Genomic DNA, 20,609 nt, shown 5'->3' on the forward strand with positions numbered 1-20,609 from the left:
AGTATGATCTAAAATGTTCCCGGTCTCAGTAATAGCTCTAGAAAAAGTGGCAAGGAGCAATCCCAAGGACTCTACTACTCACTCACCTAATGGTCCAATCTATTCCTCTCTGACCCTCAATTTCTACCAGTATATAATAGAGATAATAATACTGGTAATTTAACCCCAGGAGATTAGTCAGATAATACTAGGAGGTACTTTAAACTTTTTGGATGAAAGATATCACAAAAATCCATGGTATCATTATCTGAAGTTACAGGCAATTATTATTTCCCACAGCCATGACCCTTCATTCACTTAACAAGGACAGAGCAAAAACACATTGTTTTTCATACCCCATTGTACTAAGGTACAATGCTTGCTAGTGCTACCATTCTGAGCTATGAGAATGGGGGACATCTATGCCTTTATCCCTTCAATTTCATCCTCACCATTCAAGGATAGACTTAGAGTTAACTGGGTGGGAAATAGTAAGTCAGGGGGTAGGGAAAAAGAGAAGAGAAAGAAATGGATTTCCTTCTGCTGTAGAGGAGCTATGAGGCTGTGTTCTATACTTAAAACATGCTTGTTGACTAGCTTCCTATCCTGCTCCTTAGTCAGTTACTGATGCTTGACAAGTAGTCACAGACACCAATGATGTAAGGATACCTCAGCTGGGCCCTTCCACAGTCTCATATAGGCTCCTTCACCAAAACAGATGGGATAAAGCTTCATTATGTCAGGGCCTCAAACAGCATTTCCAGAGGTGGCAACGATTGCTCCCTTTTCCCTCACATTGTCCCTAGTGAAGAGGAATAGTTACCTGGCAGGCCCACCAAGTAAATATCTAATTGTCCAAGGAAAGCTCCATGCTAAATGCCCAACAAGACCAGTATATTACCATGGTATTGCTCCCTAACCCCAAGGGCTTCATGTTGATCCTGTACTTTGTTGAAACCATTCATTTAACTCCAAATATTACAACTTACCAAGATTCTAGGGACAGATTTTGTCAGGAAAAAATAGATGCAATCAAAAAATAAGGGTAAGAGTCATCTGAGATATCTAGGATCTATCTATGGAATATTCCCACACATCCTTCCTTCCAAGATCATAAGCTTACTGAGAAAAATTCTCTCCCAAAAAGTCTCATGAGTTTAGGAAGAAAAGTAACTTATTTTCAGAAATCATCAACTGGATCTTCTTAGTTCTCATGGTCTTGTCTAGTACAGAAAATGTTCCCAAAACATTAGCAACATAAACCCAGCCCCTAACTTGAACACATTTAAATTTACCGAGAGGGGAACCATTTAAGTTATAAATTAATTAGCACCTAATAATATTTATAAGAAATAAAAATGGGGCCTACTACACCAAATATAAGGACCTCTGCAGACTGCATATTATATTGATTTAGAAAACCACGTATATTTATATTTTTCATTAATATATTGATATGCTAAAATTAGATAGCAACTTCATTTTAATATGATTCAAGCCATATTCAAGAGTATTGTAGGCTACATATAATCCCTAAGCCACATGTTTGATACCTCTGTTTCTAGATAATGGGAAACACAGCTACTATCCTAACTTTTTTTTTTAAGAAAATAGAAAATTTCGATTACATCAAATTAAAAAGCCTTTGTACAAATAAAACTAATGCAAACAAGATTAGAAGGGAAGCAACAAACTGGGAAAACATTTTCACAGTTAAAGGTTCTGATAAAGGCCTCATTTCCAAAATATATAGAGAACTGACTCAAATTTATAAGAAATCAAGCCATTCTCCAATTGATAAATGGTCAAAGGATATGAACAGACAATTTTCAGAGGATGAAATTGAAACTATTACCACTCATATGAAAGAGTGTTCCAAATCATTATTGATCAGAGAAATGCAAATTAAGACAACTCTGAGATACCACTACACACCTGTCAGATTGGCTAAGATGACAGGAAAAAATAATGATGAATGTTGGAGGGGATGCGGGAAAACTGGGACACTGATGCATTGTTGGTGGAGTTGTGAACGAATCCAACCATTCTGGAGAGCAATCTGGAATTATGCCCAAAAAATTATCAAATTGTGCATACCCTTTGATCCAGCAGTGTTTCTCTTGGGCTTATATCCCAAAGAAATACTAAAGAAGGGAAAGGGGCCTGTATGTGCCAAAATGTTTGTAGCAGCCCTGTTTGTAGTGGCTAGAAACTGGAAAATGAATGGATGCCCATCAATTGGAGAATGGCTGGGTAAATTATGGTATATGAATGTTATGGAATATTATTGTTCTGTAAGAAATGACCAGCAGGATGAATACAGAGAGGACTGGCGAGACTTACATGAACTGATGCTAAGTGAAATGAGCAGAACCAGGAGATCATTATACACTTCGACAACGATATTGTATGAGGACATATTTTGATGGAAGGGGATTTCTTTGACAAAGAGACCTGAGTTTCAATTGATAAATGACAGACAAAAGCAGCTACACCCAAAGAAAGAACACTGGGAAACGAATGTGAACTATCTGCATTTTTGTTTTTCTTCCCGGGTTATTTATACCTTCTGAATCCAATTCTCCCTATGCAACAAGAGAACTGTTCGGTTCTGCAAACATATATTGTATCTAGGATATACTGCAACATATCCAACATATAAAGGACTGCTTGCCATCTAGGGGAGGGGGTGGAGGGAGGGAGGGAAAAAAATTGGAACAGAAACGAGTGTCAATATAAAGTAATTATTAAATAAAAATTAAAAAAAAAAGGTGCTGAAAGAAATGAAAAAACTGAACCCACTGGCTTTTGAAAAATTGATAACATCCAATTTAATTGCTATGATATGTTTTCAGAAGATAAATTTTGAAATTTTTAAAATAGCATTTTAAAGCTGCCTTTTATGAAAATTATGTAGTGGTTTCATTTCTCTTAAAAGGTTCAATATTGCTTTGCTTAAGAGCTTGCTGATTTACTGGATTCTTTGATGAATAACTTCTATCATTAATTTCTCAATGCAACTAAGTTAGTCCAAAGCTACACATCTCCAAGTCCAGATTAGTCTTACCTATGGAATATCTTTCCAGGAATATTATTACATGTTTAAAAAAAAAAGTCCATTATTGTTGAAGTCCGTTATTGTCACTGAGGATTGATAACATATTAAGAGGAATATCCTAGGATTGAAATCTGAAAAGACCTAGATTAGAATCCCTAACTTTTTTTATTTATTGAATAAAATAAGCATTTCCATAGTATAATAAAAAAAAAAGATTGCACATGAAATTGCAAATCCATTATATACAATTTGTTTTTCCTTTTAAATATATAATCAAGTTATGTAAATTTATTTTTTCTTCCCTCCCACTCCCCACTATAGAAATGGCTAGCATTAGAGACAAATAAGCACATACATTTAAAATTATTCTCTATATAACTCTATCAGTTCTTTCCTGGATATAAATAGTGTCTTTTTTCATATGTCCTTTATAGTTACTTTGGGTATTTATAATAGTCAAAATGATTTACATGCCTCAAATCATTCTTAAAACAATATTGCTAGGGGCAGCTAGGTAGTGCAGTGCACCAGCCCTGAAGTAAGAAAGACCTGAGTTCAAATCCAACCTCAGACACTTAACACTGCCTGGCTGTGTGGCCCTGGGCAAGTCATTTGATCCCAATTGCCTCAGCCAAAAACAAACAAACAAACAATATTGCTGTTGCTATATATGATATTTTTCTGGTTCTGTTTATTATTTCATGCAAGTTTTCCAAGGGTTTTTTTTTTTGTTTTTGTTTGTTTGTTTGTTTTTGGTGAGGCAATTAGGGTTAAGTGACTTACCTAGGGTCATAAAACTAGAAAGTGTGTTAAGCGTCTGGAGTCAGATTTGATTTCCATGTCTTTCTAAAATCGCTGAGTTTACTATTTCTTATAGCATAATAGCATTCCATAATAATCCATACACTACAACTTGTTCAGCAATTCCCCACTTGATGGGCATTCTTGCAATTTTCAATTCTTTGCCACCACAAAGAGAACTGCCACCAATATTCTAGAACATAAAGAATATTTTTCCCTAATCATCTTTGAAAACAGACCTAGAAATGGTCTTGCTGAGCCAGAGAGGCTGATTAATAACTCTTATATAGTTACAGACCACTCTTTAAAATGGCTACATCAGTTCACAACTCCAGCAACAATGAATTAGTGTACCAATTTTTCCCTATTTTCTCCAATACTTGTATCCTTCCTCTTGCAATCATTTTAAGCAATCTAGTAGGTATAAAATGATATCTCAAAATTATTTTAATTTGCATCTCTTCAATCAATATTGACCTAGGGTAATATAACTATAAATTGTTTTGATTTCTTCATTGGAAAATGATTTGTTCATATTCCTTGACCATTTATGTATTGGAAAATGACTCGTATTCTCATAAATTTGACAAAGTTATTTATATAGTTGAGATATGAAACCTTTAACTGAGAAACTGTCTAAAAATTTTAAAAATTTTTCTCCAATTTTCTATTCTCCTGATTTTGACTACATTTGTTTTATTTATACAAAACCTTTTTAATTTGATACAATCTAAATTATTCCTTTTCTACCTAACTTTGCTATCTTATAACTTGAACAAGTTTAATAGGCAATATGTTCCATGTTCTTCCAATTTTTAAAAATATCTCTATATATCTGAGCTATGTATCCATTTTAATATCTTTTCTTGGTAAATAACGTAAGATATTGGTTTATGCTAAGTTTCTGCCATACTGACTTCTAGTTTTCTCAACAATTTTTACCAAATTATGAAGTATAAAGATTTATTTTTTAATAAGAATTCATTATTTAAATTCCTCCTCTAATAAAAGCCACGTAATCAAGAGGCTAAAACAGGAATAATAATAATACTATAATTACCTGCCTTCAAGAATTTACAATCTAATAGAAGAATTTACATAGTTCTCTAGTTTTTGCTCTACAATTGCCAGATTAGGAACATTTTACAAGTTATTCAAAAAGCAATTTTGTATTTTAAAACCTCTCTCTATGTTTATATGTCATAATGATTTTGGCCTGTTAAATGTTTAATGATGACTTTGTGATTAATTAGAAAGGACTTCATTTTTAAAATGATTATTTTTCCATTATTTTCCAAAGAAAACTAAAATCAGATGAGTTATTTCAATATTCTGTTTTTATTATTTATTTTTGCTCTAAAATTGACATTTCTGGGGAACAAAGTCTACCACTCATTATACTGTGAAAGAGTTAATGGAATAATGGAATGCAATAAGAAGTGACAAATAAATAGGGAGCCACAGAATCAAAAAAATCTGAGCTCAAGATCTACCTTTGACACAAACTGAGACTAAGTTTCTCAGTGCCCCCATTTTCTATAATTGGCAGAAAAGGTGTCAACAATGGTTGTACCAAAGAAGTCCAGAGCCATCTAGGTTGAAACAGGGTAGTAAGAGCAGAAATTTGCAGAGTCTCTTACATACTAGGGCCATCAGTGTACATCTGCTCAGGATACTGGCTTTTTTAAAAACCCTGAAAGCTGGGTTATTATAAAGGGTAGTAGAGTTTCTAACTCCATGAGGAATAACCCTAAGGCTCTGCTCTATCCACTAGGACAATCACAATCATAACTTCTAGGGAAAGCCAATCTCACTGGTCAACCGACTCAGTCTATATATATTTATTAGGCACCTATAATGTTCCAGGCAATATGCCATCTTTGTCTACACTCCAATAATCAGTTGTTGCCCTATCCCAGTGATTCTCAAACCATGTGTTAGTCTCAAGATCCCTTTACACTATTAAAAACTATTGAAGACCCCATAGAGCTTTTATTTATATTTACCATGTTAAGTATTAAAATATCTTAGTAGTATTATGAAAATAGTTTTGAACTACTGTTCTACACTTAACTAGGGCAACTGTTCAATCTCAGAGAACACCAATTCCCCAGGCCCAGAAGAAAGATCCAGTACATGGTCCTTTCAACCATCTTCCAAATAGATTATTATTTCCAAACTCTCTGCTTCAGGACAAGCCACTGACAGTAAACTGTATCTCCATGTTAAATGATGTCCAAGTCCACTTTTCAAGGTTATTTCAAACTTAAGATTATCAAAAATAAAGCTCCACCCCTTTTCAGCATCCATCAATATTATTTTGCTCTGATGCTTCTGACAAAGTCACTATCTCCATAAGTAGCAAAAACTGGCTCTCTGCAGTGATTATCAGGGCTGGAATTAAATGCTGAAGACTCAGAGTCCTCCATCTCCTAAATCTATTACTGTTTAAAAAGGCTAAATGTTGCTCACAAAGTAGGCTAGTAAATTCCAGGAAATCAAGTCACTCACCAATTCCAGGGGCTTAATCCTCTGTTTAGGAATTGTAAAAGGCCCCAAGTCCTACATGAGGTCTTGTTAAAGAAAAAGAGCAAATTTAGCCTGGAGTAGATGCAGGAGGAGCATGTGAACTAACTTTAAGAATTTGAAGGGGGATTAAACTTGTTCTACTTGGTCACCAAGAACACAACTGGGATTAATGACTCGAGCTGCAGAACAAAATGTATGCTTAATGTAAGGAAAAACTTATTAACAGTAAAAAAGACCTATTTATAAATGAGATGGGCTGCCTCAGGAGGCAAGGAGTCACCACACTTCCCTGATTGGAAGTTTCCAAAATAAGGCATGAAAACTTCTTGATGGGAGAGCAGCTTCCTTCTCTAGTACTGACCACGGAGATTGCTTTCCAATTCTGAAACTCTGCATATGTCTGTTATTTCCCCACTGCATAGATGGAAAGGGGACAAATTATACCCACACCCCACAAATGTCCAACTGCCCTCTAGGAATTAAGCTCTAATGCACTAGCATTTTTCAAATGACTAGTGTCCTACTTGTTCTGTTTTGGTTTTTTGGTTTTAGTTTGGTTTTTTTTTTTTTACCCTATGGGCAAAAGTGGAAAGGCCTCTCAGCACTTTACTAATAATCTCAAACTATCTTCAGAGACAGACATTTTTTATTGGCCTCAACTAGCCCCTTCCCCTGCCTGAAATAGTCCCCAAACCAGCTGGCCAAACCAACAAAGCCCTTCTCCTGTGCCACATTGTGAGCTATAACTTCCAAAATAGCTGATTCTACCTCCCTGACCACCTATTCCCTCAAATCTAGGCAAAGTCAAGAAATCCCCCAAGTGGGTCAGGAAACCTTGTGTTTTTTCATCTCTTTTAACCCTAAATTTCCCATGAACTGACAGTTAATAAAGAACATTCTGTATAGCAAATCTGAACTCTGAAAGACTGAACATTGTGTAATTATTCCAGCCTAGTGAGGCAGAATTAACCAGACGTGGTACTAATAGCAGGAGAGCAGCTGATTCTCAACAGTTCAGAATGCCTGTATGTGTACAATCTGAGCCCCTTTCCACAGGAAGCAGCTCAGGAATCACTGAGAGGGGGGCGTTAAGTAGAGGGGAAACTAATGAAATTGGGAGCAAGTTACCTGTCTCAAGGCTTGGGAATCAGAATGGGAAAAGGTTCACTTTCACGGGGTATGGGCCCAATGTGACATGGACTCAGGATCTTTTCTGGGAGTCTGAGGAGAGCACTCACCAAAGCTCGTGAGGTAGAAAGAGGAGTCCCAGTGGGCATCTCTACTAAGAAGGGAGACTCGGTGGATGTTGTCTGGCTCCATAGCTGTTCCTTCTCCTAAGGAGTCTGTAATTGGAGTCCTCTGTGTTGCTCTCCAGTAACCTAAGCAGCCGTTAAATCAGTGCCCCCGCCCCTGCTTCTCCGCCATCCCCCAGGATACACACACAGCAAGGCTTTGGGGAAAGGCAAGCCAGCTGTAACCGCCATTCATTTGAATAGGGTACAAGAGGCCCAGAATGTGATTGGCCATGACATTGTTTGAATGGTAATGATTTCTACCTGACTGGGCAAACAAGTTTCCACCCAGAGAGGAGGAGGAGGGGCCATGCCCCTTCTGAACTGCACAAATGTTGCTCCCTCCCCTCAAGGTACCTGTTCAGACCATAGCACCTGTGAAAAGGCCACACCCAGGGGCCCCAACCTACAGAAACCCTCTACAACTGGCTTTTCCTGCTCATTAACCCAGTCACTGACTGCCAGAACTGCCTCTAGTCAATCCTTCTGCATCAAGGGGACCGAAAACACCAGCAGAATTAAGTGGACACTATTATTGCTAGGAATCTTCATTATTTAAGATGATCATTTCTTCCTCTCTATTAAAGCAAAGCATTTTGAGGAAGCTCCATACTTGTACTAGATAGTAGTTCCTTTAAGAAAATGAGAGGGATTTTTAATCCCTAGAGAACCTTTAGCATGTATCCCAAGGATCTGACAACATCAAAGACTCTCAGAACTAAAGTAGATGGATGGAACACAATAAATATATCCTCTTTTCCCCCATTCCTTAGAATAAAGAAACTAAAATAAGAAGGACATGCCCTTTGTGAATAAACACTCGAGTCACTAAAACTCCAGGGAGCAATCTCACACTATAACATCTGATCATCAAACTTCAAGTTATTAAAGACTGCTAAAAAAAAATAAATTAAGTCTTGCCTTCTGAGGATCCATATGATATTCCCTCAATGTTACTAACAAATGCCTTTCCTTTGAGATGGATCCAAGAAGAGTTCCTCTCTCAAGAAAAAGTCCAGAGCAGGAGGACAACTAAGACTCACAATTATAGAATTTGAGAATTGGAAGAGCTCTCAGTAATCATCTAGTTCTACCCATACATGAAGGGGACCCCTATTAGAACATCCCTGACTAGTATTCATCCAACTTCTAACTGCAAGATTTACGAGGAAGAATTCACCATCTCTTGAGGAAATTCAACTTTTCCAAATCAAATAAGCCCAATATGGCAATGGAAAAAATAAAGTCATAGATCGTGATTATTTCCCACAAGGGAAAAAAAGCAGAGATTAGGGAATTTTACTAAATTTTGACATTAAATTTCATATAATCTGAGGTTTTATCAAGGAATCAACTAGTATAGTTGCCTACTGCCAGATGTTTCACGTGTTAGTATCCTCAAAGGATGCAGACTGAAGGCCCTTTAAAACCTGGCTGTTGTTGTTAGACAATCTCCATGTCTTCCTTAAACCTTGGGGCTCTGTGTACCCCTGGTGCTCACTTGGCACACTGTAAGTACTCTCTCAGTCATTCCTGAGAGACACCAGAAATCTCATCCCATCTCAGCCAGGCTGGTCCCAAGAACTATTACAAGAGAACAATAGAGCACACATGAATGCAGCATCTTTTCCAGGCTGGACTGGACTCCGACCCGCTGCAGTAATAGAATGAGTATAAGTCAGATTCTTAAGAGAAAGAGTATAGGCTATGGAATGTAATTTATTTGGCTCTTATGATTAAGTTTAAATGCTAAAACATGCATAATGAGATGCAAATTATCTTCAAGTTAAATAATCAGGCTTTGTAATAACAGACTTAGATTAGAGCTAGAATAAAAGAAAACTTTACTGAATGGAGACTGCCTGAGTCCCGCCCTTCTCACCCACCGTGGGCATGGCTAGCTTTTAAAGGACTGCTTTCTGCTCAGCATCCCCAGGAAGACAGTAAGTGTACCTGCACCCTCAACTTGCAAGTGGCTGATCCTCCTCTTGGTGCTGCTCTCCGGCTCTATCCTCTCCGGGAGGAGAGGAAGGACCTGATCCTGTTCCATTCTCCCAGGTCCCTTGTGGCCTTCAGATAGTTGCTCTTCCTCCCTTCGGTCCAACTGAGCCATCTCCCTAGGAAGAAACTTGGAGTCTGCAGCAAAATTGGCACTGTAACCAGAAAAGACTTCCCAACCTGCAGGAACAGGTAGAATAAAGAGTGGTCATGCACCAGATGAAGGGGCTTACATATGCTTCCCTCTCCCAGGTGCTACGGTGTTCATTACCAACAATTTCTGGCCTTCTCCATATTATCTGCTTTTCTCTAACAATAGAGGAAACCTAAGCTTCATGAGGGCATGGCGAATCTGAAGGGAGGAAGGCAAAAAGAAGCACAGAATCCAAGAGGAAGGGGTGGGTTAAAAAAGTTTGCTGCTTTGGTCAAGAGTTAGGGCTGGTAAGAGTCAGCATGCTGTTTAGTTTCCAGAATAGTTCCAGAATTGCTGTGGGTCCTCAAGAGTAAGTTGCCAGTCAGGCTAAGTAAAGAGAAACCCTGTTGACAACTTTTCTCTCTTCTCAGACTACAAGGCCGAGGACAGCTCAGAAGCCTAAATATGCTATATTGGAAGTCAATTCAGTCAAGTCCAGGAGCCAGGACAGGGCCATGGAATGCAGGGGATCTTCGTTGTTTATTTCTTGTGGTTTGTACAGCTAGATAGAAGAAAGAAGACAGTAGCCATAGCCAAGACCTAAGAAAGTACATTTCACTGCTGTAAAGTAACCAAACCAAAGTATCCCAGCCCAAAACACACACACACTATCCTAGCAGCTCCCTCAAACCTACCAACCTTTATTTATTTGCTCTTTCCCCTAAACCCAAAGGAAGTCACACTATTTATCTTGCTGGTCTTTAATCCCTAGTACAAGAGAAACTCAAATCTTGCTATTTCCCTTCTTCAATCTTCACCTCACAATTCTATTGCTTTTGGGAACCTTATTCCCAGGCAGCTACCAAGAGGATCACTCTTCAGGATCCCCAAAGGTCATTCTGATTCTATGGAATCATCTTGTAATTTACTTGATTAAAAGAAATCAAATGGTATTTGTGCTTATCTGGTAAAAAGAAGCCTTGCAGCTCTGTTTGTAGTGGCTAGAAGCTGGAAAATGAATGTATGCCCATCAATTGGAAAATGGTTGAGTAAATTGTGGTATATGAACGTTATGGAATATTATTGTTCTGTAAGGAATGACCAGCAGGATGAATACAGAGAGGACTGGCGAGACTTACATGAACTGATGCTAAGTGAAATGAGCAGAACCAGGAGATCATTATATACCTCAACAACGATACTGTATGAGGATGTATTCTGATGGAAGTGGATCTCTTCGATAAAGAGAGCTAATTCAGTTTCATTTGATTAAGGATGGACAGAAGCAGCTACGCCCAAAGAAAGAACACTGGGAAATGAATATAAACTGCTTGCATTTTTGTTTTTCTTCCCGGGTTATTTATACCTTCTGAATCCAATTCTCCCTGTGCAACAAGAAAACTGTTCCGTTCTGCACACATATATTGTATCTAGGATATACTGTAACCTATTCAACATGTAAAGGACTGCTTGCCATCTGGGGGAGGGGGTAGAGGGAGGGAGAGGAAAAATCGGAACAGAAGCGAGTGCAAGGGATAATGCTGTAAAAAATTACCCTGGCATGGGTTTTATCAATAAAAAGTTATTTTTAAAAAATAATAATAAAAATAATAATAATAATAAACAAAAAGAAGTCTTGGAGAGATTTGCGAGTAAAGTTCCTGTGACTAGGAGGCTCAATGGATAGAATGCCAAAACCCAGAGTCAGGAAAACTCATCTTCCTAAATTTAAATCTGGTCTCAGACACTTGCTAGCCATGTAATTCTGAGCAAGCCATTGAACCCTGTTTGCCTCAGTTTTCTCATTTGTAAAAGTGAGCTGGAGAAGGAAATGACAAACTATTCCAGTATCTTTGCCAAGAAAACTCCAAATGGGATCACAAAGAATCAAATAAACCTGAAAAATGACTATAATAACACATGGCAATAAGGATCCAGGTAAACTTTGAGGACCTCTAAATTTCTAGAGTTCCTTTCCGTCCACCAAAGTAGACTCTAAAGATGGTCAGCCATCAGATACCCTTATAAGCACTCAAATTCACAAGGCATAGAACCAATTCTATTTACTCTAGAGAGAATATAGACCTCACATCCAGGTGAGGGCCCTTTTCTCTCTGAAAAATGATCACTTTTCCCCATCCCAGAAATTTGTATAGTTGATATACCTCAAAGCATTGCGCTGAATCAAGTTTCACTGAAGGAAAGATCAAGATAGTACCCCCTAGTGCTCACCCTGGTGTCTCCTCTCTTGACAAGCATCCAGCACTCTACCTTATCATGGTCATTGCTCCCTATTCCTAATCAGCATTACAGTTGTCCTCTTCAATGTTGCTGGGCTCATTCCTAGTAAGCAAAATACCTAACGTTCTACCTGACAGTTTCATACCTCCAAGGCCAGAATGATTTTCAACTATTGACTCATTTTCGTCCTTTTGCAGTAGGTCTCATCACCTAATAAACAAAAGATCTCTTCAGATGTTCTCAACCTACTCAATCAAGTCCTTGTTTCCTATTCCTATCCAAGTTAAGATTAATCCATCTCATTTATCTTCCCCAAAAGTCCAGGAAGTATGATTCCCCACTTGATTCAATACTACTTACTAAGTCTTAAAGAGTACACAGTAATACAGTAGCTCACTTTCCATATATCAGTTTATTCCTATCTTCCTCCAGAAAAGCAGATCCAGAGTTATGGAAAATAAATCAGGAAGGAACTATTCTGCCCCTGAAAAGAAGCTGGCAAAGATTCATCTGAATCTCATCTAAGACTTAATGGTAACAAAGAGAAGGCAACTTAAAAACCTAGGCATGATTTGGTAAGGATGCTCATTAGGATGAAAGCAGTAGGAATGGAAAAGATGAGACAGACTGAAAAGGAAGAGGAAGATCTGATGTTTCACACTGAAAACATGGCAGCAATATTAGGCTATTTTTTAATATCAATAATCCTCCAAAAAGAGAGCATTTGGGATAGAAAACCAGTACGATTAGCGCCAATAATATTTGCCGATCTCAATCAAATACTGGGAAGAATCTCAACATGAATTTAAAAAATTGTATAGAATTCACTGCCACACAAAAATATTCCAGGCCCAAAGCCAAGGAATATTCTTGGACTGGATTTTTTAAGAACCCTAAATTTAAGTAGCTAGAATTATTTTTTAGTAATATTTTACTTAACCTCTTAAATGAAGGACTTGCCTTTTACTAAGATATTTTCATTTCATTTTAATGGCATAGAGAACAGTGTCCATAGGTCAGTAATTCTTCACTGAAACATTTATATCTTGCCATGGTCTGAGAAGCTTTAATATGCCAAACAGCATCAAGACGATCTGAAGTCCTAAATCAGTGTGCAGGGTCTGCATAGGAAATAAAAGTAGAAATACAAGCCTTCAAACTTGGGAAATTTTGCTCAGAAGTATCAAATCCATACCATCTCTACCAAAGTAAATCACTTCCTCTCGCTAGGTATCAGTTTCTAACATTCTACTACCCCATGAGTAAAGGCCAGCAAAAAAAAAAAAAAAAAAAAACGTGTTTTTTTAGAATATTTTGGGGAACTGCAGTGTTTGATATCAATTGCACATGCTCACATGCTTTGTGAAGCTAGCCCATACTTAATATGTTCTGGTGTCATTTATATCACAAATATCATCTCCTCCAATATTATATCAACATGACAAAGATCTCATATTTATTGTACCATTGGCTAAAGAAATTTGTAAATGGTCTAAAAACTCTGATTCTTAGAACCATCTGCTCTCTCTTCTGCTGCTGTCCTGTCACCATCACTGCCAAAGCAGAGGGAAACTATGCTGTTTTAAACATACTGTTGTATGTTTTTCTTTCTTTTCTGGGTCACAATGACCAAAAAAAATTATCACTTGGGAGCTAACCTTCTGGCAATAAGCCTAGTCATACTCAGTCTCATTCCCTGCCCAGTTACAACCTACTACTGGAACAATATTTTAAACCTTTCTCAGATAGGTAGAATATGCCAAAGTGTACCCTCAAATACTTTGAGAATCCTAGGTTAATTCCATATCATGGTGAAACATCATAGTGGAGTTTTTGTGTGGGAATGATAAACACATAACACACATACACACACACAAGTATATATGTATATACTTACACATTATAAGAAAGTTGGACTGTACAGATGAACCTGGTCAAATAATTATTAAAAGAATTTCATTCTAGGAGGTGACACAATTTTAAAGGTTTTTAAGGATCAATTGTCAAAACATCTTAAGATTACAAGATACTAAGAATAAATGGACTTTTCTTTAAAATAATCAGTAGCATCTATTTAAAACCATCAGTAAGCATCATATGTAATAGGGACAAACTACAACCATTCCCAATAAGATCAGGAGTGAAACAAGGTTGCCCACTATCACCATTACTATTTAATATTGTATTAGAAATGCTAATTTCTGTCTCATCCTACTGCTTTCATCCTAATGAGTATCCTTATCAACTTGGCAATAAGAGTTGAGAAAGAGATTAAAGGAATTAGAATAGGCAATGAGGAAACCAAATTATCACTCTTTGCTGATGATATGATGGTATATTTAGAGAATCCCAGAGATTCTACTAAAAAGTTATTAGAAATAATCCACATCTTTAGCAAAGTTGCAGTATACAAAATAAATCCACATAAGTCATCAGCATTCTTATATATCACTAATAAAATCTAACAGAGTTACAAAGAGAAATTCCATTTAAAGTAACTACTGATACTGTAAAATATTTAGGAATCTATCTGCCAAGGGAAAATCAGAAACTTTATGAGCAAAACTACAAAACACTTTCCACACAAATTAAGTCTGATCTAACCAAATGGAAAAATAGTAAATGCTCTTGGATAGGGCAACCAAATATAATAAAGATGACAATACTACCTAAACTAATCTATTTATTTAGCACTATATCAATCAGATTCCCAAAAAACTATTTTAATGACCTAGAAAAAAATAACAACAAACTTCATTTGGAAAAACAAAAGGTCAAGAATTTCAAGGGAATTAATGAAAAAAAAAATCAAATTAAGGTGGCCTAGCTGTACCAGATCTAAAATTATATTATAAAGCAGCAGTTACCAAAACCATTTGGTATTGATCAATGGAATAGGTTAGGTTCAAAGAACAAAATAGCCAATAACTTTAATAATCTAGTTTTTGACAAACCCAAATTCCCCAGTTTGGGGAATAAGAATTCACTATTTGACAAAAAATTGCTGGGAAAATTGGAAATTAGTATGGCAGAAACTAGGCATTGACCCACACTTAACACCATATACCAAGATAAGGTCAAAATGACCTAGGCATAAGGAATGAGATTATAAATAAATTGGAAGAGCATAGGATAGTTTACCTTTCAAACCTGTGGAAGAGAAAGAAATTTATGACCAAAGAAGAACTAGAGATCATTATTGATCACAAAATAGAAAATTTTGATTATATCAAGTTGGAGTTTTTGTACAAACAAAAGTAATGCAGACAAGATTAGAAGGGAAGCAATAAACTGGGAAAACATTTTTACAGTCAAAGGTTCTGATAAAGGCCTCATTTCTAAAATATAGAGAATTGACTCTATAAGAAATCAAGCCATTCTTCAATTGATAAATGGTCAAAGGATATGAACAGACAATTCTCAGATGAAGAAATTGAAACTATTTCTAGCCATATGAAAAAATGCTCCAAGTCATTATCAGAGAAATGCAAATTAAAACAATTCTGAGCTACCATTACACACCTGTTAGATTGGCTAGAATGACAGGGAAAGATAATGTGGAATGTTGGAAAACAGGGATACTAATACATTGTTGGTGGAATTGTAAACACATCCAGCCATTCTGGAGAGCAATTTGGAACTATGCTCAAAAAGTTATCAAATTGTGCATACCCTTTGATCCAACAGTGTTTCTACTGGGCTAATATCCCAAAGAAATCTTAAAGAAGGGAAAGGAACCTGTATGTGCACAAATGTTTGTGGCAAGTTTCTTTGTAGTGGCAGAAACTGGAAACTGAGTGGATACCCATCAATCGGAGAATGGCTGAATAAATTGTGGTATATGAATATTTTGGAATATTATTGTTTGGTAAGAAATGACCAGCAGGAGGATTTCAGAAAGGCCTGGAGTGACCTACATGAACTGATGCTGAATGAAATGAGCAGGACCAGAAAATCATTATATACTTCAACAACAATACTATATGATGAACAATTCTGATGGACTTGGCCATCTTCAGTAATGAGATGAACCAAACCAGTTCCAATAGAGCAGTAATGAATTGAACCAGCTACACCCAGCTAAAGAACTCTGGGAAATGACTATGAACCATTACATAGAATCCCCAATCCCTCTATTTTTGTCTACCTGCATTTTTTATTTCCTTTGCATGCTAATAGTATTTCAAACTCTGATTCTTTTTGTACAGCAAAATAACTGTTAGGACATATATGCTTTAACATACTAGCATGTACTGGTCAACCTGCCATTAGGGGAAAGGGATAGGGGGAAGGAGGGGAAATTTGAACAAAAGGTTTGGCAATTCTTAATGCTGTAAAATTATTCATGCATTTAACTTGTAAATAAAAAGCTATAATAAAAAAAAAAGATTACAAGATACTTGTAAAAACTGGTACTATTACCCAAAAAAAAAGATCAAAATCACACCAACTACCAGCTACTATGATTTTTCTCATTAATCTAAAATCTTCAAGCATAATGCTTTATGCATATATTTATGGCAAAAATTTAAAGGACATAGGTTGGTGGGGAAGGGAATGCAGAAATGATCTACAACAGATCACAAAATCATACACAATCAAAAAATGACACAAAGAAGTCAGGAAATCCCATTGTTTACACTTTGTTGCCTGAAAAAAGGCATGACTTTAAATTGTCTCATGACTTGTCTCCCATATTACAAAATAACTTAATAGATACAACCATAATCTACTACTACCAAACAAGATATAAAAAAAGAGAACATACATTTGTCAAAGGCATTTGCCAGTATCATGGAAAGTATCAAATAGAAGAGAAATTCCCCACTGATCGTAAAGTTCCTCTGGATCCTCCAGTTTATGGATGACATTGATCTGATTGCATGAGGACCAAAACATTACAGGATCACTTTGACAAGCACAACACTAGTTGAAAAAGCTTTCAGAAATCATCTAGGTCAAACCACACCTATGAATCTCTTCTACAACATGCCCAACAAATGATTAATCAACCTTTGCCTGAAGAATTTCTGTGGATAATTCTACTAGGAAGCCTCAATTTTCCTTCAACTTCTACCCATTATTCTAAGTTCTTTCTTCAAACATAGGCAAAATCTAATTCCTTTTTCACTTCAAATACCTGAAGAAAACATTTTCCCCATCATCACTAAGTCTTTTCTACTCCAAACTATCCCCATTTCCTTCAATTAGTCCTTATGTGGCATGATCTCATCAAAGGAGATAAACCTAGTAATTAACAAAGTAAAACTATAGAATATTTATTGCCTAAATTATGAAAAATAGCTTAGCCCATTGAGTTAGTCCAAATACTGTAAATGATCAATAATCCAGCATTGAATAGGAAGAAGAAGAGACTAGACTGCATTTAGGAAATTAAAAAGTGTTTTCAGTAATACAAAGCTGCGGTCTATTGCAAAAGCTCACCTTTTAAATACTAATATCCTTCCCCTAATAGTTGCAAATCATTCAATATTCTCACTCTTGGAAGAATCAAAATTGCCCTTTCCATAAAGAACCACATAAAGATATATAATGTAAGTGAGATTCAATATATCACCAACAATTATAAGTAGAGTGACATATAAGATAACATCAATGATAGAAAAGGGATTGGGCCAGTCATGAATAAGGAATTTTGGATAGCTTTACTGCTATTCGCAAAATATTTAAAAACCTAGAAGAAATCATCAGATTAGTGTTCCTCTATGGAATACTTAAGGTAAGTAAGACATGAACAAAATGACAAGATGAAAAGGCATGGATACATACAATCTGCACTGATGGAAGGAGTAGTCACACCAATAAAATAAAAAATCCAGTGAAGTCCCCAAGTATCCTTTTTTTGCTGAGGCAGTTGGGGTTAAGTGACTTGCCCAGGGTCACACAATTTGGAAGTATCATGTGTCTGAGACCAGATTTGAACTCTGGTCCTGCTGACTTCAGGGCTGGTGCTCTATCTACTGCACCACCTAGCTGCCCCCCAAGTATCCCTTTTAAGAAAGGCCAAGTAACTTTTTCCCAGGGTTTATATTTACCTGGTCTCTAACCTGAGTTTGACTGTGGATAAGTTTTTTACCTTAAATATCAAATCCAGGATAAGAATCAACTAAACTTAAAAATACTTTAGAGCTCTGTGCTTATTAGCACAAACTATAATACTTTGTCAAAACGAAATTTCAGGGAAGCTATTAACAATTTAGTATTTGCTATTTGCTGTTTCCACTTACAGAAATTATGGAAATGCTTACTATAAACTCAAGAGTACTGAATCAGAGGGGTTGGGCTGCTCAGCTCTCAACTTTGTTATATACCAAACTTAAATATAGATGTAGGAGGCAAGCACCACTCTAAATCAGTTTCCTGTGCATGCGGTGGCCATTTAGAGTCCTTAATAGCATAAAGGGAAAAAAATAGAAGTGATATGGGGGAAAAACATGAGCATCTCAAACTAGCCCTAGTTCACTCAGGAAATGTTATGCTATGCTTTTGAAGTTCTTGATTGCTTTGGTACAAATGTATTCAGAAGAATAATTTTATACCTTTCCACTCCCATCTTCTCCTCACTTATTTTTAACTCCTTGAAATCTGATTTTCATCACAACTGTATCTATTCCTTTACTAGTCTCCTAATTACCAAATCCAATGACTTGTTTATCTTAGTCCCCAATCAATATTCTCAGACCTGACTTGACTCCTAAACTCTAGTCCCAAATTTACAACTACCTGCTAAGACTTTTTATATCTTATTATTCCATTAACACCTCAAATTCAACATATCTAATTGAAATGAACCCCTCAAAGCTGTTTCCTCCGAGTTGTTTCTGATCATTTCCCTCTATAAACCTAGCTTAAAATCCTCCATCTTTATTCTACTCTAGTCCTGTTGTTTCACCATGAGAGGTTCTCTGGATTCATTCTCTAATCAATATGTCTTATAGATGTCTCTACTCCTAGCTCCACTACGATCATTCTAACAAAAGTTCTTGTTACCATGGGCTTTGATTTTCAAATGACTATCACTAACAGCTAAATGAGATCAGTCTCTGTTCTAATCCATCCTTCACACTCCACTTGATTAATGCTCAAGTACTACTTCCATGTCATTCCCACTACTCCTTCCCTCCCCACCATTCAAAAATCTTTAGTCCCTGATTGTCTTCCAGTAAACTCCAAACTATTTAGCCTGAAATTAAAGGCCCCAAATAAGACAGTAATTTCTTTCCTGTATTATTCTCTATCAGAACACTGAATTTTAGCAATTATTCACCATTCTCTAATTCAACAAACCTTTAGAAACCATTAGTTACATGATGCAAGGCATTGTTTTAGATTCTAGAGATACAAAAATTCAAATATTTCCTGCCCTCAAAAGACCTTGTATTTTCCTGCCTCCATGTTCATGCTATTCTTTCCAACTCGATGTCTTCTCCACCCTCAATCCCATTTATAATCTGAACCACCTAAACTTTAATGATCTCACTTATACCTTCAACTTCCAAAGCACCTTTGGCTGGGCTGTTCCACTCATAAGGCAATTTGCCTGATAGGGCCTTTTAATATTGACATGAGTCTAATATTTTAGCTAATTCTATCCAATTTCCAATATAAGAAACTAGAGGGCAGGATCCAAAATTTTTGTATTCCCCACAAAACTAAGGAAGAGATAAATAAGCATTTGTTGAATAAACATGTTGAACAAATGAATGAACAGACAATTGGATGATAGGTAAAGTCCCTTCTAGCTATAGGATTCTATCCTAGAGTTAAGGTCCTAAAAGTAACTAGAGACCTCAAGAGATTTAGAGAACCTTGAAGTGCCAGCATGAGAAACTTCCTTCCAGTAGTGTAGGATCACCATCTAGTGGTTAATGATCAGTTTGACCTGTTGCTTTTACCAAAAAAAAAAAAAAAAAAAAAAAAAAAAAAAAAACTAACTACTGATATGGGCCCACATTTATCAGGACCATCCACAAAAATCTCTACTTTTCTTACCTTACCAAGCCCTAGTACCTTCTAGGACCTGTGTATTCATCCCCTGAAAATAGATTAAACAAGGTCTGGTGCCTGAAAGTGAAAACTACATGTAGATTCTTTCCCAGATTCTTTCTGACTTCATAGAGCCCCGCATACCTCAACTAGTTCCATCCCAAAGTCATAAGGCATTTTATTTTAGCACAGGCTGGGTTGAAACAACTTTAGAATCGTTTAACCAAATCATTTGGTTTTTAAAACATAAGAGTTTCTTCCACCAAGAACAAATGCAACTCCCAAGAGAAACAAATAAGTACCGCCACAACCACCACTGATCAAACCCCACCTCAGATGTTAATGCTAACCTCAAAACTAAGGATGTAGAACCAATTAGATGCAGCCCATCAGTACCAAAAAACAAGGTCAGCAAACTAGAGTAATCCATTTGTGGCAAATATCCTGAAGCAGCAAGAGTCATACTGGAAAACTAGGAGCTTAGGTGTATGTATATGGTGACCAGGCCAGTTCCCAACCAGACTAAGTCATCTAAGTGTCTTAAAGAAAGCTGAGACCATTTGACTAGACT

At 36.6% G+C, this 20,609-nt stretch overlaps 1 protein-coding gene across 3 annotated transcripts in view; it reads right to left on the reverse strand.

Moving 5' to 3' along the window:
- The window catches only part of RGS3 (regulator of G protein signaling 3), a 176,809-nt gene extending 156,534 nt beyond the window's left edge, over positions 1-20,275 (reverse strand). Inside the window, exons 1-3 of one of the 3 annotated variants that reach the window (XM_051979981.1) lie at positions 20,045-20,260; positions 12,992-13,152; positions 9,613-9,837 (exon numbers count right to left, since the gene is read on the reverse strand). In XM_051979981.1, coding sequence (XP_051835941.1) covers positions 9,613-9,772 — 160 coding nt within the window. In that variant the 5' untranslated portion in view covers positions 9,773-9,837; positions 12,992-13,152; positions 20,045-20,260. Of the gene's footprint in view, positions 1-9,612; positions 9,838-12,991; positions 13,153-13,928; positions 14,309-20,044 lie in introns of those variants that run through there. The other 2 variants (XM_051979982.1, XM_051979985.1) reach the window with 2 other exon arrangements.
- Positions 20,276-20,609: the final 334 nt, after the last annotated feature.

The sequence above is a fragment of the Antechinus flavipes genome, chromosome 2, assembly GCF_016432865.1.
Source record: "Antechinus flavipes isolate AdamAnt ecotype Samford, QLD, Australia chromosome 2, AdamAnt_v2, whole genome shotgun sequence".
NCBI lineage: Eukaryota > Metazoa > Chordata > Mammalia > Dasyuromorphia > Dasyuridae > Antechinus > Antechinus flavipes.